Raw genomic sequence first — 25,815 nt, 5'->3', positions numbered from 1 at the left:
ATAGCGCAGCACTGGGAATAATTAAACTAATTTGTGGCATTAATATTATAGTGTGGAATACAGCATGTCCATGTGGATAATACACACACTGTAGCAGGGAAGAAGCATGCAATAACCTTTATTTGACCTTCTAAAACAAAGATTTAATTATTAAATGTGTATAAGACTTTAAATTAATTTAGGATCAAATGGCATTGTACAGTTCTGTCTTAAAAACTAATTGTGCAATGAGCCTCATACTATATGGCTGTGTTCGGTAGGACACAAAAAGTATAATTTGGTTGTAAGCACAATGATTTTCACTGAACGTGCTGCAGTCACTCCTGTTCGCTGTCTAAGTGCATACCTTCTATTTTTGCTTGGACTGCACTCAAAAAAAGTACACAGTACAAACAGCAAAGTAATTTGATCCACAAAATTTGATAAGAAAGCTCTCTTTTGCTTATGCATCACGTTGAGATGAGCATTCTCTTGCCCAAATTCCATCTAACCACAGAATAGTCTGCCTTCAGCCTGAATGAATGATTTAAGATAGTGTAACGTCCAAACCCAAAATAAGGAAAGGGTAGCTGTGTTTGTGTGGGTCTCTCATGGGTCAGGACAGACTTTTGGGAGCTGTACTCACCTGGTCTTCCAGTCCTCGTCGGATTTGGAGCGGTTCTTCCGCGAAGCTCTCTGCTTCTCCTCCAGTCTCTTCTTCTCCTCACTCGCTAGATCTAGTCCCAGACAGACAAACGGCACTGCACAAGGCTGTCTGAGGCTTATTTATTCAATTCAAGTTAGTATGACCCCTCCCATGAAGCACTGTGAGCTGCAGTGTCGTATGGAATGTTATGTACAAATTATTTATTATACATATTTATTGAGTATTCATACCTATACAAGATTACTGTACAAGGAAAAGAAGCACGATCCCCAGGTTTATACACACACTGTACAGATGTACTGGAAAATCTTATAAGAATCAAATTCCAAATTAAAATACTACTAACAGACTTATTTGAATGCGAGCGCATTTATAATTCATAGCCGTTTTGATGTAGACGCAGTACCTATGTCGCCGTTCTCCATTGCGCGGATGTCTGGCCTTAGCCTGCAGTCTGTTTTGGGTACGACTCCTTCCATCTCCTCGTCCAGTTCATTCAGCTGCATGGCGAATGTGGAGAAGGCGTACATCTACGAATCAGTGGACAGATGGATGGCAGATTAGCCAATGGGAAATTATAAATGACCATGAGTACCATTCACATAAGCAGCCATACAAAAATAGGAACAAAATAATATTTGATCAGACCAATCAGCCCATCTAGACTTGTACTCAATAAAGTTGAAAGTTAAAGTTGTAATTCGCCCTATATCTTGCAGTGTGGGAGTCAATTCCTATTTACTGAACTGCTTGGACTGAAAAGATTAATCCCAACCCTACTGTCAGGAGAATGGACATTTGCATCAACAATTGACTGGAAGGGCCTGCTGGATGACTCATCCTGTTGAAGCACTGTTATAGTGAATGGATGGCCCCTATGGTCTGGTATGGAACCCAGACCATGTCAGTGCCAACTGCGGCTGGCAGGCCGGGAGGGCCGGGAGGGCTTCAGTTGGGCGTGATGACAGAGTCTCATCCCTTGCTAGTGACCCGTGGTGGAGTTGCCCATCTTCCTGCTGACCTCTCGTAGTCCTGGGCGCTTCCTCCCAGGAGTTGTGCGGTGACCTGGACTGTCTCTGCCTCTGGAGGGGGCATGTCCTCCGCTTCCTCGTCTGGGGCGGCCTGGAACACAGTTACCACGGCTAACATCAAACATGTATATCTATGCATTAAAAAAATAATACTCAATGAGGTTATAATAATCAATTATGTTACACACTAAACTATTTCCATTCCATATTTCCACCAAGGAGGCATGCCAAATTTGTACAGAAACAACTGAAACGGTTCAGATCAAGCACTTTGCTGAAGCATCCAACAACATGTTCACAGTCCAGGATCTAAACTCAGTACCTTCTGGCTCACCAGCTCAAATCCAAAACCAGCCACAAAGCAAAGGAGACTTTTGGTCATCCTTTCTCTGGTCCTTTCAAATCCTGGCAGTTACATGTAGACAAGTCCTTATTATACAGCACGGTTCAATCAGGTGAGGCGGGCGACCCAATGCCCTGCTGTAGGTGGTTGTGTGGGGCGCATCGCCGTACGTACTGGTTTGCTGCTCTTCTTCTCCTCCGAGTTCTTCCTGTCCGTCTTCTTGTGGGCATCGAAGCTGGCCGGGTCCACGGTGTACAGACACTCAGTCCACTTCCCATAGAGCGCACAGAGCTTCTTTTTACTGTACCCCAAACGGAAACAGGAGGGTGAGACTATGCAGAGGCCTAGCGGACTTTTCAAAGGTCTCTATCTAATCAGAGGTTGTGAGCCTTACCAGTTATCAGGAATTTATGAAAGGCCAGGCCAGTGACCACACACAATTCCCTTCTGGCCATATTACCTTTTATCGAGTATGTAGCCTTCCACTTTGTGCAGTTCCTTCCCAAAAAGGCCACATGGTTTGAAAGTCAGGCTACATCTTTCTCCAGTTCTATTAAAAAAAATAATAATTCAGTAGTTACCATTTGAACAACATAATATATTGTTCCTTTGCCAGTTTCAGTTTGATGTGCCATCCCACCTCGACCTCTTTTCAACTGCCACCAGGCAAGGCCGATCAATCTTCTACATTGGATGAAGAGGCTCTTGAGATTCCTACACTTGTTTACCAGAGTGACACTTTAAGCAAAGACACTACAGATGTTTGGTTCATTACACAGTCCTACAGACAAACGGCGAAGGAGGTGTACGTACTTGTGGTTGATTACTTCCACGTTTCCGTATTGCTCAATCCACAGCTGACCCACAATGATGTTGTGAACGCAGCAGGTGGGGTTTGTCCATGTGTAGGCTTCATTGTGCCTGTGCGACACAAAACATTGACCGCTAAGCTCCAACCCTTTGATAAGACCACTGAAATCAAATCACACAACCTCAACCGCTTGAGTCTGTGAGACAGGCTTTGGGCACCAGGAGGCCTTATTCAAAGGACACATCTGATCTACCCAATGTCTTCCACTACACATGAAAGAGACTTTCAGTATTGTCCTTGATCACCTGAGAATGCTCACTAGACATGAACAGAACAAAAGGAGGTTTACTTATCTCTGTCTACTTTGCATTTTCTGTTTCATTAAAAATGAGGGATATGCAAGCATATTTTATTCTATTTTTAAATGGAAATATACTATCATAAATGTGCTATCTGCACCTGGCCGATGTTTGTGAAATTGCTGTATTTGCATCACACAACATAAATAATAAATCAAGTTTTCCCATGAGAGTCAGCTGACTGTCAGTGTGTGTTGGGAGGCGGACCCACTTGGGCAGTTCCAGGGTGATGATTCCTTTGGGCTCTGCCTCCACGCTTTTCCCCCAGAACTTGAGCTTGGGGTAGATGGACCCGTGGAACACAAAGTCCTTGTTCAGGCCCTCTGCATGGAAGGCGCTGACTGGCGGGTGGTGGCTGACCTGCTCCGACATCAGCCTGAAACCCAGGTCCTCCCTGCAAGGGGCGGGAGGCAGTATCACCATGGCAACCTCCAGAAACGTGCACGTGGTAAAAAAATCGTCCTCTCCTGCCTTGTTGATAACATGACAATGACAGACTAGGTATAGCATACCATTAACCCATGGCTGAAATGATTAATCTACACTCAAACATTTATTGAGATAGTTTAAGTAGCTCTATAATGTTCCATTCAGCTGGTGAGGGGGGTGCATTTTAACAAGAAATGGATGCTGTGCATCATCTGTTGGTTGCAACACATTTGGGGTGGTTGAGGTAAGTTCCCCCCCCCCCCCCCTTCACTGAAAAGGGCACTAAGATCACTAGATACATGGTGAAATGTAATTCCAATCTATTACTTATTATTAATAATCATAAAATGAGATGTGTGGGCATTGACCCACTCAAAGTCCGTGCTGTGCATCACAGAGCCTTTAATAACATGTCAGCATGCTAACAAGAACACTTATACGCTAACATGACAGTTTCAAGGAGTTCCAACCGTACCTGACCAGCTCGTACGTCTCTCCCAGCAGCGGGTTGAAGGGCTTCCCGGTGCGTTCCCACTGCGAGGCCACAGCTGAGACGGCGAAGGCCGCCACACACTGCGGACATGACCCAAACAGCACACCACCGTTAGCCATTAGCGTCCCCACGACCCAAACAGCACACCACCGTTAGCCATTAGCGTCCCCACGACCCAAACAGCACACCACCGCCATTAGCCTCCCCAAAACCAACATGGTACAGTACAAATGTGAATACAAAGCACTCAAGGAGCCAGAGAGGGGCTGAACAGGTACCTTCATCCTCTCCACAGAGTCTGAGGAGCTGTTGGCCTGGTGGATCAGGTATGTGTGCTCCATGTACTCAGTCAGCCGCTGCAGGAAGCTCAGCGGCTCGTTGAATACCACCGGCATGGCAATCTTGGAGAGCTCCTGAAGAGACAGGAAAACAGGTGTACATACACACACAAGGAACACCACACACACTACAAAATCACAAGCTACAGATAAATATGAAACACCTGATAATGTATCTAAAACATTATGCGAGCTTAGTGTAATCAAAGAGGAGTGAGATACTATGTCTGGTCTCCACTCAGGCCATACTGCAAACAGACGCGGCTGGAACACTTTGCAAAAGGCCATATATTCAACATGTTCAGGGACATCTGGCCGGTGCATTTGACAGATGTCCCCGCCTGTCAGTCCTAAGTCATGTGTATGTTCACTGCGAAATTACACCCGTAATAAATGGTTACTTCTAGTATAACTAGCACAACTCACACACGCTCAAATATGAGGGAGGTCTCATTAAGGCAGTGTTTTGTACAGCCAAGACAGTCAATCTGTTAGGATGCATCTGCAAGTATGCAAAGCCTTTGAGTCATTAGCTTTCAAAACATGCTTATTGCCTGTAATTAACACAAATGAAAGATGAATCAGGGACCAATATTTATAGTGAGTGGGAGAGTGACCCAGATGGAGATTTACAGTGCAGTTACAGGGGGGTGTTGGACCCAGATTGGGATGGCAGGTATGCAATCTGCCAAGTTACGGCTTGGCACGACGTACCCCATACCTATACACGGAGATTTACAGCGCAGTTAGAGCAGTGAGGCCCAGGTGGTGATTTACAGCACAGACAGGGCAGTCTAATACAGATGAAGAATCTCACCATGCCAATGCACTTCTTCAGAATGCTCCAGATACTGAAGTCATTCCGGGAAAACATGGGGGCCGGTAATCTTGTCCTGATATACGGACAGACGGATAAACAGACAGACAGACAGACAGACAAGCACAAAACACAGTGAAAGGACACAGGTTAACAAAGCAGGCTTTCACTAGGCCTAATGTGTGAAAGCACAGGGATACCAGTTAACTAATTACATATATACACAGAATTTTCCTCATCTACATTTATATACAAGTAAGTATCATAATTATTATACATTACAATACATTACAGACAGCGTGTGTTCTTATCCAGAGTGACTTAATCAACTTGCTCATTTATTATTTACTATGCACTAGCACTAAAATTACTTGCAAACATATTGTAAAAAACAAGAGGTTTCTACAGGTCAAATGTGACATGCAGCACCATGTGTGGATTGTAGCTGCCCCACCCCCATTCTGAATGGGACAGAGCAAAGCGACCATGTCCTCTGGCTGGTCTGCACCCATCTGCAGATGAGGTGGCAGCAGTGTGGACACTGCGGGCTCTGTTTGGCCCGTGCTGAGCGATTGTGTCGCCACGGCCGCACTAATGCTCTGTCCACACACAAGCAGCGGGGGATGGGACGGCCGGTCCCCAAGCAGAGCAGCACACAGCCACGCTGACCCAATCAATCAATCCGAGCTCATTGGCTGTGGACACGTGTGCACGGCTGTATTATCCTCACAGCGCGCTGGACACTGAAGCAATGGGGGAAATGGAAAACAAACTCACCCAGGTACAGACGTAATACTGGAGCAAATGACTAAATCTCCTACATGTGGACCGTTCCTAATATGTACACAGCAGACCACACACAGCACTGCCTGTGAGCAATAACTGGCTATGATGTATACATTAAACTCTCATCATATAGATAATATAATGTAATAATTTTACTTTCCGGTTGACATTTAATGTACTTTATCCTTCTTTAATATAAATGTGAGCCATTTAATCATATTTGTTCTTTATTATGAAAATTGGCATACCATATGAGACAAATCAAGTTTATTTTTACACAGTGCCATGTGAAAACAGAGAGTCACACACAGCATAGGCCGTATGCCATCAGGATCCACTCATTAAATGTTAACTACCGAATGAACTAATTCATTCATGCAGAACATGTAATGTTTACACAGACAGCGGGGCACCAGAAGCACATTGTGGGTGTCCTTACGGACACGATAAACCCAGCCTGGCCTGGGGGGTCTGGCCGGGTTGGCTAGGCCTGAAGGCTAACACCCAGTGCTAGCAGTGTTCACTCCAGATATGATCAGGTACTGTAATCCTAGTCTGCTGCAGGCCCAGCAGGCTGAACAGCAAAGCTGCCTGACCTGCCTCCCAGTATGTCTCTGATGAAGGAGTAAATCCCTCTGGATAACCAAATTCAATGGCAACATGGCTTAGCAGCTAAGGACATGGACTTGCAAATCTAGTGCCTGAATGCAAAATGAGAAAAGCACACAAAATATTCTGGAAAGGCCAGAAAAATAGTTTCTGCTTACAGAAATAAAATTCAGTCTATCAGAATAAAATAGGAACTGCTTTTTCACATGGTCAGCACATTTCTGCTTTCTGTGAATCATTTTTACAGAACGCCATTTCTAATTTTATCCTCACTTCTGTGCCTTTTAAAATATTGATATGCTTCTAACTGATATGCTCATAACATAATTTACTAACCAAGTGATGTGCAGGAATGTAACATGGGGAGGAATGTCCCCTGCTTAGCCTTTAAAAACTGTGAGCCAAAGTATTCCATATGCATAAGTAGCCATAAGTAATGGCTTATCGGGGTCATTGGTGTTTCCCTGCATAAGCACACACATTAGTCCAGGTTCTCTCAGACCCCAGGAAAGTCCAAAACTGAGGCCCAGGTACAGATGATGGCAGATAATAACCACCGTTGGACATCGGGCATAACCATCCATGCACACACTCGGATTGTATATACGCATGCATGCAAGCACGTTCTTATGGATTGCCTAGACACCAGCTGTTAATTCAACTCAATAGATTACATACGAGTCCAATTGAGATTTGATTAAATGTTGAACATTTTGTTGTGTACTTGTGCACGCATGCACACACACAAATTAAAAACATAAGAATAACTGACCAGTATGCAGCAGTCCCCGTCTAACATTCACATAATCTATCAGGTTTTGTTCTCCCGCTCAGCGGGGATGAAACCTTAGTAAGCGCGCGTGTTTACCGCCGGTGGAATGTGACCCTTCCATCCGTCATCACGGGACGACGGACTCCAGGCCGCCGTGTTCGCCCGCCTCGCTCCTCATCCTCATCAATCTTTTACTCTGCCTGCATGGCTGCACCTCAATCCCTCGCCCTCTGCGTCCCAACCCAAGACACAGCACTGCCCTCAATTATTCACAAGCCACCAAAGGAAGGAAAATAAGTTGCCCAAAATAAAAAGGACTTGGCAGGGAAAAAGCTATCAATACAAACATAACCGAAGGGGAGGCTCTGGACTGGAATCAGATGCTCTTTCCTTGGGAGGGGATGTAAAGAACACATTTATAAAAACCTGCGGCTGATATCCAGCACTGGGAGATATGATAACACAACACAGCTGTACTTTTACTGATATAACAATGCTGCCCTTGCCCAAGCCCAGCTGATAGCAGCTGCCCAGTTCAACACCACTGCCTTAGGAGCACTCTATACAAACACGTTATCATGTAAACACCAGTAAATGTGAAATAGGAAGTTGTTGCAAACGCACAGAGCCGTACAGACCGCAGACTCTATGAAAGGCTGACGCTCAGTGGCTCCTGCACGTTTCCCAGCCTGCATCAGGAGAGCAGAGCAGAGGGGTTTCCCTCCGCCGTGGCGCGCGGAGCCTCACCTGTGCTTCTTTGTCCCGTTGCACTGGGACTTCTCGTTGCCGTGGTTACCCTCCCGGGACATGGCGGTCTGGCCGCTGGGGCTGCCGCCGCCGCCGCCGTGCCGGACGCTCTCTTCCTCCAACGAGGTGCCGGTGACGGACAGGAAGCCGCTCAGAGAGTGCTCCGAGTCCGAGTCTGGAGGGGAAGAGCCAGCGGAGAGCCTGCCGTCAGCGCTGCCCCACGGCAACCGACACCCCCGCCCCCGCCCCCTCCCCTCCCCTCCCCGCCCCTCCCTGGAGGCAGAAACCCCATCTGGGGATATTGTTCCACTGGAAGGCAGTGCCTCTGTCTGCTGTCAGATTCCTCCGGCAGACCTCGCTTTGTTTCCCTACCCTACCTCCTTCCTCTTGCCACGGAAACTCAATCATTGCCTGCGATAGAAGAATGTATAGCTGGTACAGAAACACGGGAATCATACCTCACGGTGAACTGAGGCCCAGTTTTAATTCTGAGGCTCAGATATAAGTCACTCTGATGTTTGAATAAGATTTTGAGAGCTGTATTACTCTCAAACTTCTAAACAAGCGGTAGGTGAAGTGTTACTTTGGAATAGCAATGCGTTTGTGCTTTTTGTACAGGTGATTTACCTGAAGATCAATACAAAGGACCTGATTATATCACCTGCATCTATGAAGCCAGAGGAGGCTTTGACCTGGTATTATATTACAGCATTTCACAAAGGCATGGGTAGTGCAGGAAGGATGCCTTACAAGCAAAATCAGCAGTGTTGTCCAAAGGGACTTCATCAGGAACTGTTGGCCAGCTCAAACCGTGCATTTCAATAGGATTCACCCAGACAAAAAAAAGTTTAATTTTCATTCATGTCCATAGCCTCTGATAAAGATCAACCTTGTCAATTAAACAATGGCAAAGTTCTGCTCTGCAGCATGTTGGTAAAAGTCCCTGTCATTATCTATCAAATCTCGCACTGACCTTTACTTATGAAACGTATCAGAACATCACTCATACAATATTTTCAGAACTGTGAGGTCTGCACACCTACCTGCAAGTCTCAAAGCCAACTGTGTGCTGCTGATCATGGAATGATCATTTTATCAGCTGTGCCAATCAGAACAAGGCCAGAAATGGGAGGAGTCTTGTTTTTTTAATGTATGCGAGTCTGCAGAAACAACAAATTGAAACGCCAACAACTTGGCTGATTCGACAAAAATATCACCCATGATCCTTTAGCATTGCAGGCATTTCCATCTCTCAGACCTGATGCCATCCCCCGCCGGCACAGACACGCCCCTCACATGCTCCATACAGGAAAGTGGCACTCTCTCAGACAGGAAGGTCACTGCGGTTATAATCAGGAGGCTTGTGCCGACAGGGCCACTAAAACACGATTTACATCCCAGTTCAAGGGTCAGACTGCACATCAACACCAGCGCTCTCCGCCTTCCTGAAACCGCGTCAGAATGATGTATGTGCCCCTCCAGTCAGGAGCACAAGCACTTAAGGCTGTTTGTAGGGCAGCTCTGTTCTGATGAAAAACAGTAAACGTCCTGACGCTCTTTTTCTCCCAGCATGCAAAGCCTGATAAGAGCCTATACCGAATGGCCTTAAAACATTCTGCACTGGGCCACAGTAGCCTCCCTTGAATGATTAAGGTCACATTTTGCCAGGTTGACACACTGGTATGGTCCTGAGGATAGTTTACAAAAAATACTGCAATAAATCTAAGGCATACATGCATCATAAAATGTAGCATGTGATAATGCGAAGCAATGGCTGCATAAGCATTGGTATTAAAACTGAAACTACAGCCAGCACTAAGGGCAGCTGTTCAGGCCCTGAGATCCTGAGTGTAAGATGCACGCCCTTCACCAGACAGGACTTAGCATGACACCTACAATAATAACCTATGTACAGGTGTACATCTTCTGCCAGTAGGGCCTAAGTTACAAATATATGTATAACCAAAAACACCCCATCCGTGAGTGAGGGGTTCATTCATACTCCATGCATAAGCCCCGGTATCCACACAACGGGCATCGCCTCTGGGGATGGGTGGCAGACGGAGCTGTCCCGGGGCAGACGCACTCACCAGAGTAAGCGTCGAAAAACTCGTACTCAGGGAAGGCGCTCTGCGGCAAGGACCTTTTCCTGGAGAAGGACCGCTTCAGGTCGTGGTGCTCAGTAGCAAGTGTCTGCAGGGCCTCCGACAGGATCTTGTTTTTTTCCACTTCCTGTTCCAATTTCAGGTTCCACACCTGCAAGGGGGCATTTATTTATTGCAAAAAAAAAAAGATTACCAATTAACACTGACAAATCATACAGTGACAGCAAGATCTATTCTCTGACATTTTCTGAGCAATAAAATGTTTTCGCATAACTTCAGTATTGAAAGAACTGCACATCAGCAAGCAGAGCGTAATGGTAATTAAATTTGATACCAGTCACAATGTGCAACCTTACTCCTTTAAGGTCACTGCATGCGAGTACAGGCTGTATTCATTCATTATACATCTTCGAGCAGGGCATCCAAATCCTCAGTTCATCCATTTTAATTGAGTGTGGTACCGTAACATTTGCGAGCTACATTCCAAAAATTCCTGCGTAAATCTCCAGAGTACGACTACTTAATTATCTAGGAAGACAATCGGAAACCTTGCACAAGCAAAACCTACAGCATATGCTCAGATAACCCCACATCTTAACAATAAAATAGAGGCAGCACTTCCAAAGAGTGGAAGGAAGGCTCTGTGGGCAAAAACACATCAGCGTGAATCTCTCGTCTGGTTTTTAAAAATATCTTTCATGACAAAGGTGTTAAACAAGGCTTTGCCTGTCTGAGCCGCTATCTTCAGGAGAACTGCTTTTCCAAATTTCTTTCACTTGCAAGTTGTGCCAGAAATCTTGCGATAAACCTAATTTTTTTGTTGGACTTCATACCCTATTTGAAGTTGTGCAGCACAGTTGATCGGATTTTATTCCCACCATTTTACCAAAATTTTACAAAATCAAGATAACAAGAATTCTAGCAGTAGTGACACAGCCAATTGACAGCAATAAGGATTGGTCTTCATAGTCATTTCCCACAGATTCCCAGCTTAAGAAAACATCATTACCCAGACACACTCATAAAGGACACACATGTAAACCTTTACCAAAGAGAACTCTGATTCGTTGACAGCTGTTCTCTTTGACAGAGGGTGACCACAGGTGATTTTACACATCCATTCAAACAAGATAATCTCTTGAGATAACGTGGTGGGATTCAACCCCACAGACTCCTGTTCACATGGGATGGTAGCCTAGCTGCTACTCCACACTGCTGCCTAGCGAGCCTATGCTAGACGAGCAGCCGCTCGCTGAGGGGAGGAGCTAGTGGTTGGCGGTCGATTGGCACTTGGTGAGCTACTCATCGTCGCTCTAATCTCCCTCTGGCTCTGGTTTCCTCTCAAGGGAACGCGATACGCGATGGCGGATCATTTGTTCGCGAGGAGCAACCTGAGCCGGGGGCGAGTCTTTGGGACCTGGAATGGATCCCTTTTCCGACAGGCAAGCAATCATCGTCCGCCGCTTTCACGACGCGCAGGGGAAATATCCTCAAGTTCTCCTCAGACCTGCACCTGAATCCAAGATTCAGTACACAAGCACACAGCTCTGATAGGCCAGGTGAACAGAGAGTGGTCTTTGATTGCTGCAGTTCAGGGTCAAGAGAGTCACCTACCCATTGTGTGTCTGATCATTCAGATTGGCACGCTTCTCAGAGGAATGGGGTGGGGCTTCAGAATGTGGGGCGGGGCTTCAGCATGGCTCATGCTACCACTAACACTACAGAGCACATAGATATGGCACATGCAAACTAACCACCAATCAGCTCAAACAAACATTTGCATACATTTCTAAAAAGCTTTAAAGCGAGTGTCACATGGGTTTGATTGAAAGCCTCCTACGTTTAGCTTGCTGACAGTATTTTGATTTGAATCCTGTCCATATGAATAAAGATCAGAATCATATTTAGAATTGCATTTTATATCTGAAAAGGTTTTGTTTCCAAAATCAGTCTGGTCTTTGCTTAGTTCTGTGTACCCAGAATTAATTATGTCTACCAACACAGACTGAAAAACGATGCCTGTTCCCCATATCCAGACCTTCATCTGTTAATTTGTCTTGGAATTGGAAACAGCTGTTGTGTTGAGACATGACAAATGCTACCCTTTCATTCACACTAACAAGGCCAGTTAGCCATAGCATCACTTCCTACACTCCAGCACCATAACTGAGGTGAAGCAACATTAAAACAAGGTGTACAGAAAGAGAAAGAGGAGAGACTGCAGTCTGGGTCCCAGAGGAACACGCAGCATGCCAGAACAAACATAATTGGATCTTAATCTTTTAGGAACACATCCTTAAAGAAATGAGTTAGGGGTAGTCATGCCAGCGCAGAAGTTTAGGCTGCGAGACTGCCGCTCACGCCATGTGGTAGTTAATCTCTACGGCTCCACGCCCAACCTCCACGGCCACTGCTGTGGCCTGGTAGCAATGGCAGGGATTAGAGCGGAACAGAGGAAGCAGAGCTGCGCTTTGATTGGCTGAGCTTTCTAGGCAGTTGGCATCAGGGGGCACGCCCTTCATGGGTTTCATTGCATACTCAAGAGCAAAGAAAGCAAACAGAACACACCTCACCTTGGAGCAACACTTCTACAGGGGGATACGTCCCAGGCAAGCTGGTACCTCCACAGCTGCCTGGGATCTCCTTACACAAATCTCAGAAAGCTTGACAAAACATTGATCATTCACAGCAAACAAAAGATTCTTAGACACCACGCAATCTCTGAACTGACCAATGACGCAGTTCATGCTGGACAGTCCACAGCTGTAATGAACACACTATTTTAAGGTCACAAGGGCGAAAGTGAGCCAGGTGCATCGATTTGCCGGCATAATGAACTTACGCATTTTCTGCTGAGGCGCTTTAAAATAACTCTGATCAATACGATATATTGAGTTTGCAGGTAGCATTATGAAAGACAAAACCCTGAGGGCAAGGGGTGGGGGTGTGGGCAGGAAAATGGGGCTACTTTTGGTCATTGTACTTGCCTTAAAAAAAGGCAATTTTTTTTTTTAGTCCTTAAAAACCAAGGGATCTGCTTTCCAACAACACTCACGAATATACAAAAAATTATCATACATATGCATGTGACATCTTCAGCTTGTGGCAAGGTCGTCTGAATCGCACAACAGAAGCTCTCAAGTTCTCCCCTCCAGCGTGACTGATCATCATGGCGTTCACGGTCTTGTTACCACGTGCTTTCGTCTTCCAGTTAAAATGACTCCATGACGGCTGAGGTCTGAGAGCACAGCAAGCGATATGTAGAGGGGACGAACAACAGCACCCCTCCCAGAGCAAGGATATCACTTTAACTGCATCCTGCTTACATCCGTGTCATTTGACAAGCACTGGCCCCCTGACCATCTGACACACTGAGAACAGTGCGATGTTTCTTCCAGCCTCTGAAGATAGGAGTGCTAATTAGCCACAGAAATAGCTGCATGTGAGAGAACGCTGGTGACACTAAGCTCTTATGATTATTTTCAAAGACCTCCCTCGCATCCGGCTTCTGCTTGATTACGTGCTGCTGCACATGTACATGACATCCCCAATGACCTGACGTTGCTTCATCACCACCATTATCCAAAAACGCACTGGTGGCCATATTTCAGTCTGTCTGGAAGAGGAGGACAAAGTGAGCGAACTACACGGCCTGTTCTCAAGTGGACCTAGGCAGCTCTGACTTTCTCATGCCTGATTCACTACTAGCCAACGTTAAACAAAAAGTCCCAAGTCAGCCCATTTGAACCATAAGTAGATGACCTTTGATCTCATGTACAGAATCAGTGAGAGGAAATTGGTAACACTGCTGTAAAGATGTGGAGGGTTGGACATTAATGACCTAAAAAAGTACTATGGCTTCTCACTATCCTCGCCCTTTTCATCATCATCATCAACACCCCAGACATACCACCAGCTAACTCCCCTATGGTAAAACAACAGCGTCACAGGACTTTCAAAAGACAGACATTTCATGAAAGCCGTTCTTGTTGCTCAGGCTTGCTCAGCGATGACTTATTCTCATAAAGTCTGATGCAAACAAGGATCATTATTGCAGTGTATTAAATGGTAAGCTAGCATTTTAAACCAGCATGCCGGCTGCTTATTAAGAGCTGTGACTGATTAGCTAGGCGTCCGGGCAGCTGTGTAATAATTGTGCTTCAATAACAATGCCCTCGTCCTTTGGGTCAAGTAATACCAGGAAATGATTGCACACCTCTCCCCCATCTGCCAAAGTACCTTTTCATCAACAGTACGGCCACTCGTATTCCTCCTGAATGATCAGTCTCATTTATCCTGGAGTCTATGCGCACCATCCTTCGTCGCGAGTTAAACCCCAAGATTTTTTTTCTTCATTCGGTCAAACGGATACCTACTCTGGTCAGGACGCAAGGGTCCATAGCCCAGTGTTTGAAAACCAATCTTATGAGACCTTTGTTGATAAGCATTTATTTTTTTTCTGTGACAGCGTGATACAGTAACTTGCATATGAGTGCGCTCACTTCGGTGTCAAATCCTGGTGTGCTTCGTTGTATAATGCGCCAAGGTTGTTTCTAAATCGCAGCACCTTTGCGCACCAGAGAGAGCACGTAAGCACTTTGTTTCGCGCCGAAAGCCTCAGAGACCTCTCCCCTCACATGCCCTGCTGGCTGTTGCAATGGTGGCAGATGTGAGACTGCCTTCTCTAGAGGCAAGTAGGCCCACTACTGTATGTGACCGCTAGGATATAAACACACTTTTCTGAAGTGTTTTTTATTTTGTTCACTCAGTTTCTACGTTGTCAGCATCAAATCAAATGTCTTCCCTAAAGGGGACTTCCGGCTGCAGTTTTACCCTGGAGCTAAGTTCAAATCTACATGGCTCTGTTGAGGCCAGGTGACGTCTGAACTCATTTTATAACGATGATCCAATGTTCGGCTTTCAAACATGGGGCGTATCTCGCCTTTTGCAACTGGTCCTGGATCAGATTTAAAATATATATGTTTAACAAGCCCGGATAACAATTGGTGTGGGAAAGCTGATCTGAGATCTGCTGTAAGTGGCAGAAAGTACCCAGAGAAAAATAGTGCAATGAAACCATATGTAGTTAGATCGCTGCCGACACGTTTCATAATTATAAACTGAGATATGTTTTGGCAGCTGTCTAACCCCATAAAACCATTATACTGGAAATGAAGTGTAAATCCGTACACGTACAATCAAATGTCACACACAATTAAAGAGATGTGGAAATGGGACTGTGATAGACTGTGGGCTGCTCACAATTATTATCCAGAAGAGGATAATAATTCTGGGAAATAGCCTACTTTTCCAACTCCATAATGAATTTAGCCAGACAACACATCCTTAATTTTGCAATTATACAGTCCAATCAGCACCTCTTACCTAACGACTGATAAAGTCCTGTAATTAACAAATTAATCATCCGCCGTTACTTTGTCACTCGGTGCCAAATTATCACGCCCGCTGGACATCAGCCGTAACGACGGTAAATGAGTGGCGGCATTAAGCGTGAATCATTCCACCGTTTTCTTCCCCGGCGCTGGAGAGCGGAGCGTTCGCACGTGGCGCGCGGTTAAATAAGGAGGAAGAGGAATGTGTCCCCTCAGACGGCGGCAGAGGCAGACCGGGTGGGTGGATTACCATAATGCCGTCAATCACACCTTGTGCACACGCCGCTCGCTGCTAACCGCTCTAACCCATTCGGTCTGCTGGAGGGGATTATTGGCCAGTCGGGCCCGGGGAATGAGTCACTGCTTGTTCAGTTGTTCTCGTCTTATTGTTCCATCCAGCCGATAGTCCCTCGCCCCGTTTAATTCCCCCTCATCAATTCTCCAATGCTGCTCAGCCAATAGACAGCCATTTTAACTAGGTCAACTCCATACGCTTACTTCAGCTATGCAAATCATAACTGTGCGGTATGCTCTTTGCCATCCTTAACTATTGGAGCATACAGCGCAGTGCAGACATGCATTTACTGTGTATTGGTGCATTTTTACATCTCAATGACTTAGACACTCTTATCCAGAACACCTTACAGCAGTGTATGCACTAGTGCTGGTCGCAGTATTTAAAAAGTATGAAATCTCCAAGGAAGTACAGGCTCATTTACAATCAATAAGCACCATTTCAGCTTTACAAACCCATAATTTGTATTGTAACAAAAATAAGCACGATTAAGCAGATAACCTAGTGGAAAAGATATTGCCTGTGTGCATGCTCTGCGCAGATTGTGTCTGTTCCCTGGTGAGCTGTTCGGGATTGTAATCTCATTATTTTATTCCTTGTCAGCCATTCATTGGACTCTCACTGCCTTGTCCTCTAAGACTGGGCTCGGATTTATATTCATTCAAAATATAAATCATAAAATGAACAATGTTAGCTAAAGTGCTGTTAACACTAGCTGATGAGTCTATGGAAAAACAACAGTAAAAATGGTTGGCTTCCAATAAAAAAATAAAACAATGACTAGCACATAAATTAAGTGAAATGGCTGAACACACAAACAGGCACAAATCAGCCATGTTGCAGGTCAAACAGTTGAGCAGTCTAGAAAGCGCCTGTGCTCAGTAGAGTATAACACTCCCATCTCATGACAGGCAGGCTGCGCACATCATGTTGCGGCAAATGTAAACATACGAAACAAGGCTCGACCAGGTGGCATTATCAGCATCACACACACACTCGGGCTTTTCCACTTCAATCTACCGGACTCACCGAGGGACTGACAGCCCTGAACCAGCAACCCACCACAGACAGGAGAAACCCTTTGCAAAAGCACAGAACATAAAAATCATTTTTAAAAAACTGAGCGGTGCTCGTTTGCTCATTTTGTTTTGGCTGTTAGCGCCATGCCTTTTATTCACCTTTCATTTTTAATTTTATTTCTTTAAATATGTTAAAGCCTTAACATTATGACCTGCTGTACCAGTTCTTGTGACTGCACACACACACACACACACACACACGACACACAGGTCTGTGTGTAGAGTAAATATGGGCTGTTCTTTCCACAGCCCTCTATTCGTCGAGTGCAGTCCTGTAAAACGCACTCTCCTTTACCTGTTCAAACAATCCCCTCAGGGAGCTTCGCAGAAACCATAACACCATCCCCGCCGAAGGCTCGCTAATCCGAACCTGCGCAGGTATAGCATGCACAGTATGGATAAAGTTACAAAGGACCCATCCTGCACTGCCCACTACACAATAGGCTGTCACACAACAAAATCCAATGACTCATCGCAGCACAACTGCTTTTTAAAGGAAATTTTAAATGACAGTTTTAAAAATGACATCTAGTAACAGCACAGGAGATCTTATGCCAGAAATTCAGCCGAAGCTGCTGAACTCACCTACACAACCTAAATATGGATGACCCAAGATATAAATAGAATGTCAATATGCAAGGGAGCACACGGCATGCGAAACGGAGCGAAAAGGTTCGGAGACGAGCTTCCTCGGAACGCGGCGCAAAGCGAGGAGCACGGCTGGCTCGAGAACTGAGCAAACAGGAAGAAAAGGCGCGGTTTAGACGGGGCAGTACCTGCTGGGGTGCCGGGTGTTGGCGCCGATCACAGTTCCTCGCTTTCCCTCTGTTCGGATGATGAGAGGTGCGTGTGCGTGCGTGTGCACGTGCGTGAGCGCGTGTGCCTGCGCGGTACCGTCCTTATTCTCCAGTGAGCAGCACTTCCCTTCAGCACGGGTGAGAAACTGTGTGTGCGCTTGTGAGTGTGTACACGCATGTACGTGTGTGTGTGTGTGTGTGTGTGAGAGATCTCCAGGCTGATTGCACACCTCAGCACAAAGCCAGATTCGTACACCACCTTCTGCTGCCACACCAGTAATTACTCTCCCCATCTCCCTCCCTCTCTCTCCCCCTCCCTCCCTAACTCTTCCCCTCTCTCTCCCTCCTCCCTCTCTCCTTCCCAAGGGCGCAGGGCCGGGTAGAGGACAGGTGTATGCGTGGGAGGAGGGGAGGGGGGATGCACAGCCTTCTTGTTGACAGCAGCCAGAAACGCCGGTGGGACCAGGCGTCGCCTTTAAGAACAGCGCCACAGCACACCTCCACAAACACACGTGTGAGACTGTCAGCATTACAGAAGCAGCCTTTCGGTCTCGTGGCAGGAATAATGAAATGCAGTGTATGTAACATGCTCCCGAAATATTGATATTTCACATAGCTCTTCTGGTATTGGTGAGGTGGCATTACTTAAACGGGATATATATATATATATCACATGTATCTGAACATGGAGCCACTAGACGCATCTCGTCAGGGATTGATTTGGACTTCATTATTTTTTCCCTGCTCCGACTGACAGCAGAGACATTTTTCTCTGTTCGACAGCAAAACAAAGTCTACAGCACCGTGCTGGTGGGATTCACATGCAAACAGCGAAACATTACTGAAACGCACACCCTGTCAGAATCACTTCACTGCACGCAAGTCACAGCACAGCTTAAGTCACCATGCAACAACTTAAAAATGTCAAACTCAGCATGCAAAAATCTAAAATGAAATTTGAGTACATGCTGACTAAGAAAGCAACTGGACCCCATCAGTATTGTGATAGAAATGCAACGATCCATAAATAAATTGGGATTTCACCATGCTAATGCACAGAGCTAATTACTTTGTGTATACCTTCATTTACACAGTTCATGAGTTTCCTTGTTTACATAATGCTTATAATGGGGCCTGGAGAGCTGGGGTCATGTCAGGTAAGTCAGTCGGTGCAATTGATTGCTTTAATGCTTTGTAAAACTTCTGTAAGTCACTCTGGATAAGACATCTGCTAAATTCCTGTAATGTCATGTAATGACGTCATGGTTTATATCAGAGGTGGGCGAGCCGTATTGGTTTCAGGGTTTCGTGCCAACTTCTGACCTTAATTATTTAATTAGCCTTAACATTTACGCCATCTGACATTTTTGCATTTCTTGATAAGAGAGCCGATGACTGTTCTTGCGTCCCTATATGAAACATGAAACCCTTTACTGTGATTTTACTAATCTGTGTGTGAACCAATGTTGGTCTGCAGGAAGAAAAAAAACCTCCATATACACCGGCCCTCCAGGACCATCATTTTCCACCTATGGTTTATAGAGTAGGGGGTTTTTATTAATTAAATTTTGGTTATGTGGAACAGGCACAAGAGCACAATGGCTCTCAAGGGAATCAAACCTGCAACCCTGCAACAATGAGCAGAGATCCTTGAGCACACATCGCGCTCCAATATGCGAGCAGTATTAATGGAAGAAATGCAGGAAACGTACCTCCTCCTGTTGGGAGAGCAGTCCCAGGCAGGATCGGAGGAAGGTGCAGGTCTCGCCGGAGAGGTCCCTCACCTCCCTTACTTTGAGGAGAATGGGAGCAGACAGACCTGCGGGCAAGGAGGACAGACACTGACTGAATGTGGCCCAATGTACTGTAGTAGGTTGTATTAGTCACACAGGACCCTTCATACAGTCTATTATAATAATAATAATAGCATCAAACACACACACAAACACACACACCACAGCAGGGCTACTCTTGTCCTGGAGGGCTGAAGACTCCACTGGCATTTGTTATCCCCCTACAATCGTCAAGCAGTACAGAACCAACAAACCAGGTGAGGTAAGTTAACTGTCATCAACTTCAGTTCATAAATTAAATGCTGGTTAACAGTGAAAAAAACCAGCAGACCCAGCAGCCCTGCAGGACCAGGGTTGAGTATTCCAGCTCCAGTCTGGCTTTGCATATTTTATCACCAGGTTTAAAGGTTACAGGAGGACAATGGTAATCACAGCAAGGATTCAGAGAAAGGAGGAAGAAGGCCGTACTCTCTGCCTCGCTGTTCTTCGCCATGGAGACCAGGGTAGACACCTGGGTCTCCAGTCTCTGCTGACTGGCTTCAGCAATCTGAGGGAAGAGGGGAACAGAAACCTTTCAGAGTTTAAAAGAAGATTTGGGTCTTGACCTTGCACTGCATCAGAAATACGTTTGGCTGCCAGGGCTCAGAGCAGCTGAGAAAGTTCTGGCTGTACGGTGGAAGCCACCTCATTAACTCTCTTAGATTCACTGGATTCACACTTTTCTTCATATCATTTATATGGAGCTGTCCATTGCGCGGATTCATTGTGCCAGACAGAGAACAAAACTTTACTGGGAAGCAGCTGCGTCTGCTTTAACTAAACTCATTTAAGTCTCCTCTTATTATTCATTCATTTCTCTGTGATCCAGGGGGTGGGGTGGGAAGGAGATGTTGCCAAGTATGGGACGGGGGCTAGGGAGGCAATTATTTTTATTGACATTTTTTGTTGCTCTTCTGTATCTTTGTAATCCTGTACCCCCTATGCCTTTAATAATTAATTGAAAAACAGTTGATCACAAAAAAATAAAGCATATTAAAGCACATTCGCTTACGCGTCAGTGCCTGCTGTGGTTTACATGCGGAAGACGGACGTGCTGAGCATTAAGATCCTGCATAACGGGGCAGGGTGTGGTCAGTCAAACACACACACACACACGCATGCACGCACAGCGGGGCTGCTTCTCAAACACATCCCCACATGTAGATCTCATTCATTCTGAGGACACAACATTGCAAGGATGGCAATAGAACATTGGATTTGCAAAACTTGGAGACAGAAGAGCATCCACACAACAATACTCACAGCAGCATTGCATGCATATTTATTCTTTGTATTAGTGTACACTCCACATACAGCACATGTATATTTACATATATACTTGTGTGTATCTACATGTATACACCACTCTGATTGGTTGACAGGATGTGGGCTATTTTCCTATAACCCGCACAGAGAAACAATAAAATGCAGAGCTATTAATTAGCTCCAGCGAGCCTTACCAACTTTTTTAAATGAGCCTGTTCAACATTCCATTTCCATAAATCATTCCACTTACAGCAGAAGATAATGGTAATGGTGATAAATGATCTTACAAAACGAATGCTTTCCACCTCTAGGTCACAAAGGTTTTGAATGCCAAATGGCCTCTCCGTCAGCACTACATCACAACCACTGCTATTGATCTGAGAGTGCAGAAGAGCATGTGCTTTCCTCTGAAGCATGCAATGTTAGCCGTCTCTTCTCATCAAGCCGCAGTTCATAACGCGTGTTCACACAAACACGAGTCGGAGGAAGCTGCATCATGTGCAGCATAAGGATGGCTTAGGGGTGCCTGATTGGCCAGTCGGGGGGGGGGGGGGAACTGGTGCACGATGAAACCCTCCCTTCCCTGGGCGATGCTAGTCCAAGTCGTGCTGCCGGGTCTGCTGGTCACAGTCAGCACTGGAACCATCCAAATTCAATACCCAAGTGTAAGGCTCATCCACATACTTTAACAGTGCCTCAACACGGTGAGCCACTCAGCAGCCTCAGTGCGACAATTTGATTTCATTACATTTGAGAGTTCAACCATTTCTATCCACAGTATCTGCTGCGTGTTTGTGTGTGTTTTTCTGATGTCGAAGGTTGAGCCTGTAGCTGTGGAACCTCTCACCTGCAAACAGTCTGTCAAATGACTCCGTGACATCACATCCTGTTCCCGCTCTTCCCTGTCCTCTCTGCCTGAGTCCTGGGAGCAGTACTGTGTGCTATAGGTGGAGTGCTCCTCCAGGGCATCCAGCCATTTCTACAGACATGCATCAACAACAATAGACACGCATCATCTCAGGCTCTTTGGGTCACATTGGCTACATGCAGTAGTACACACATACACATTACATTAAATTACATTACAGGCTTATCTTATTCTTAATTTAGCAGACACTCTTATCCAGAGCGACTTACACAACTCTGTACGTAGCATTTACATTGTATCCAATTATACAGCTGGATATATACTGAAGCAATGCAGGTTAAGTACCTTGCTCAAGGGTACAATGGCAGTGTCCTACCGGGGGATCAAACCTGCAACCATTACCCATTATACTACACTGCCACACACACACACACACACACACACGTGCACATACCCACACACAAAACAAAACCCATCTCAACTTTTCTTGTTGTTTCCGGATCATTTCTTTGGGACACTTTAAAATGATGGACACTGCCATCAAAGCATGCGAGGGTAAAACGGCAGCTGTCCCAGGCTTTCACCTTAATGGAAAAAAGAATGAAAAAGTCAAAGCAGAGCAGACACCCACTGGAGCAAAATAATCCCCGGGCAACATGTGCAGTGACTGCCCTGTTTCTGCACTTCAGATGCAAGGTTCAGTAACATTACAAATCCTGGCTATAAATATATAAAACACGCTACAGTACAAGACTTACTCTAAATCTAAATATTGCAGCAACGTGATGCACAAATCCCTAAGAACCTCACCATTTACAGTCCCTCAACTATGTAAAATATATTGTTCAAAATATAATAATCTGCTGGTAGTTCTCTACTACAGTACAGTACAGGTGATCCTCTAAATATTCTACAAAGTACAGTCATCTGTCTGAGAATCTGTTAATGAACTACAGTATAAGCATTTATCACTACATCTTCTGTAATTATGACATACCACAGGATATTAATTTATCTATGAATCTCTAAATTTACAGTACTATAGTAAGAATGTTTCTATATATCTGCAGATATTGTACGGGATAATTTCTAAAATTTGTTTCTCTATACATCTGTACATGCATACGTAAGAACATTAATCTGAAAGTTCTCAAATCCGTAAACGCATTAGAATTCTAAATCTATGCACAAAGCTACAGTACAGGCAGTCTGCGGAGTACCATGCATTGGGCCTCTGTGAGGTTTTTGAAGCCTTGCCTGCAGATGTTCGAGGCTGCATCAGACCTGGGGGCAGACAGAGAAAGATTAGGGACAGTCTAAGTGTTCCTAGTGCAAAAAGACTCAGAATCAGGGCACACTGCTCTGCTAAGACCCACCGTTTAGGATACCAGGACAGGGACCCTTCCTGAAGCACCACCCAGTGCGATCGCCAGCCTACAAACCGAGACCTCTGAATGGATAAGAGGAGAAGGAGGAGCCAATCAGGGGCAGGACTACAAGCACTCCCACAGGGTACCCTCCCACCCATATGAAGGGAGGAGACCGGGAAGGGCGTGACATATGGCAGTAATGAGCGAGTATATAAATGGGACAGTGGCTTTTATACAGACCCAATCATGAACATGCCCGATCAACAGAGAAGAGGACCAAATAGCTTCACTTCACTTAGTGAGCACTGACAGTGTTCCATCATCACCATCAAGTGATTCCATAAAAGACCCAACAAGTACATCCACTGATGTCCAGTACTGCCTTGTCATCTTACAATTCCAAGACATTCACATACAGATAATGAAAGCAAAGACATTCATTATATAGATCATGAAAGCAAAGATATTGTACTCCTAAAATAAGAATTAAACCATAAAAACAGAAAAAAAAGTATAATATTAATTTTTACATAAACATCTATTTATATGAAATTGGCTTTGACTCCTTGACATGCTGAGTCCGTCCAAAAATATCCAGAAGAGATTAAAATTCCCAAATTCGGAATATCCAAGTGTAATTCAGGAGAGTGCAGAAAAGACAAGAAATCCCATGAAAAATTCAGCAAGCAGCCTCTTCTTTAAACTCTGTAGTCACACGCAAAGCAGTGCACATCCAAAAGAAGAGTGCACAGCTTATACAACCAGTACAGGCAGACTGTAGGTCTTCCAGCAACTAGGGGACTTACTTTTGCATGATGAAAGGGGTAATTATCTTTGGCTATGGCCAATTATACCTTAGTTATCTAGTAAATGCATTTATAGAGGGACTTTTTTAAATTACTTTTTTATATTCTGTCCATGCAAGAGATATACTGAATACATTCAAGATAATTGCCTTGCTAAAGGGCACCAGTTTCTAAACCACTAAGAAGATACAAGGCCATCATTTCATTTTACAAAAAACAGGCAAGTACCAATCTTTAGAAAGAAGTAAATGGAGCTATACTTTCTTCTGGTACCTGGCTCATAGTCACAGTAATGAATCATGTTGCTGGTAGGCAGTCATTTCTATTGATATGGTATTTCTCAATCTGCACTTATGTAGATCACTAATGGGATTTAAATCACACTAAACGAGAGTGACTGGCGAGGCCGTTTAATCTGTTCAGTAGATAATGCTGCCCTCAGATAGTGAAGTCAAACAGATAATGAAAAAGTGAATGACGCAGTTCACTACTGTGTGCACGGGTCCTAGAAGAGAAACACATGACTGCATAGCGCATTCTTTGTTAAATACATATATATATATATATATATATATATATTTCCAAATGCAGTGCACTGGTCCTAAAGGCCTTTACATTTCCTTTGAATTACTTCAAGTTAAATTGCACATCAGAACAGCATTTCATAATACCTTCCAAAGAGGTCCTTCAAACATCTGAACAGCATGACTCAGACCCTTTAAAGGCAAAAAAAGAGAGGGAAAAGTTATGTCTGTTAAATCCAGTTAGAGACATACAGGCTTTAAACTTAAAAATAAAATGCAACATGCACAACAATCCATGTGAAGTAGAGACTATTGAAGTCAACTGATCTGCGGCACTTCCTGGCCACAGTTCCTTCGATTGAGTAGACTTACTAAGGTTGCAGAAGCCAGACAGGCACTGACTTATGAAGATACCATCAAAAAAGAAAAAAGTTCTGATCAAGAATCCAGATGTAATATTAATCATCTAAAGGACGACTACATTAAAGCCCAACTACCTTCAGGCAAAATAAACAAGTCACACAAACCTTCTCTAGATTTCCTTCCAGCATTTGCTTCAGCTCAGTACTGCTGGCCAAGTCAAATACAGACTGATCTGTAACAGACACTCAGTCTCCATTATCCAACCCACACATTGTTTACCCTTAGAGAACTATAAAATGTCACCGACATTCTGTAGACCGCTGCACTGAAGGCGTCTTATAAAGCAAGATGGTGCTACTCCAAAATATTTTGTGGAAAAGGTTGATGGTCAGGACTGGTTTGTATATTAATTATTAGGGTTCTGAGGTCCTTCTTTACCGTTCCGGTTCCTGAGGTTGGGGGACGCTCCGCTCCGGAGCAGTTGGAGAACGCAGTGTTTCTGACCTCTGTAGACCGCGCAGTGCAGGGGGGTGTTTCCCAGTATGTCTCTGCAGTGCATGTCCGGGGACGGCTTTCTGCTGAGCTAAAGACCGACCGTGACCAGAGGCTTTGGCCATCCCGCTATCCGTTTTTTGACGGAGCGGAGCTCACCAGCTGGGTCAGGGTGAGGGCGTCCCCCTCTCTCGCTGCATTCAGAAGCTGCTCCTCAGCTCTCCGCTGCTCTCTCCTCTCGGCGGCTGTGGAGCCACAAAACTGGCACGCTCAACGCAAACTCTAAAATAGCATCCACAGCGCTTCAATGATGAAATACGTGCCAGTCTGCATTGAGCTGCACTGAGTGCCATATCATAAGTTTCTCCCTAGAAAGTGGTTTCAGTGCATTCAGTTACAATTCAAGCTAATAGATGTCATTGTTGAGAGATACAACAATCCCCT

The 25,815-nt window shown here is 45.0% G+C and overlaps 1 protein-coding gene across 1 annotated transcript in view; it reads right to left on the bottom strand.

Moving 5' to 3' along the window:
• LOC135260871 (oxysterol-binding protein-related protein 1-like) overlaps positions 1–25,815 on the bottom strand; it is a 30,810-nt gene that overhangs the window by 2,675 nt on the left and 2,320 nt on the right. The window contains exons 5-26 of the mRNA XM_064346527.1: positions 25,531–25,616; positions 25,318–25,462; positions 25,044–25,111; positions 24,664–24,708; positions 23,193–23,266; positions 23,037–23,100; positions 22,299–22,400; positions 21,796–21,927; positions 20,112–20,190; positions 19,563–19,669; positions 10,272–10,437; positions 8,182–8,356; positions 5,268–5,343; positions 4,391–4,525; positions 4,095–4,192; positions 3,402–3,584; positions 2,834–2,941; positions 2,481–2,570; positions 2,195–2,321; positions 1,637–1,768; positions 1,053–1,176; positions 626–716 (exon numbers count right to left, since the gene is read on the bottom strand). Coding sequence (XP_064202597.1) covers positions 626–716; positions 1,053–1,176; positions 1,637–1,768; positions 2,195–2,321; positions 2,481–2,570; positions 2,834–2,941; positions 3,402–3,584; positions 4,095–4,192; positions 4,391–4,525; positions 5,268–5,343; positions 8,182–8,356; positions 10,272–10,437; positions 19,563–19,669; positions 20,112–20,190; positions 21,796–21,927; positions 22,299–22,400; positions 23,037–23,100; positions 23,193–23,266; positions 24,664–24,708; positions 25,044–25,111; positions 25,318–25,462; positions 25,531–25,616 — 2,407 coding nt within the window. The remainder of the gene's footprint in view (positions 1–625; positions 717–1,052; positions 1,177–1,636; positions 1,769–2,194; positions 2,322–2,480; positions 2,571–2,833; positions 2,942–3,401; positions 3,585–4,094; positions 4,193–4,390; positions 4,526–5,267; positions 5,344–8,181; positions 8,357–10,271; positions 10,438–19,562; positions 19,670–20,111; positions 20,191–21,795; positions 21,928–22,298; positions 22,401–23,036; positions 23,101–23,192; positions 23,267–24,663; positions 24,709–25,043; positions 25,112–25,317; positions 25,463–25,530; positions 25,617–25,815) is intronic.

This window comes from Anguilla rostrata, chromosome 8 (assembly GCF_018555375.3).
Source record: "Anguilla rostrata isolate EN2019 chromosome 8, ASM1855537v3, whole genome shotgun sequence".
In the NCBI taxonomy this organism is placed as follows: Eukaryota; Metazoa; Chordata; class Actinopteri; order Anguilliformes; family Anguillidae; genus Anguilla; species Anguilla rostrata.
This window is presented reverse-complemented; position numbering and strand designations above follow the sequence as displayed.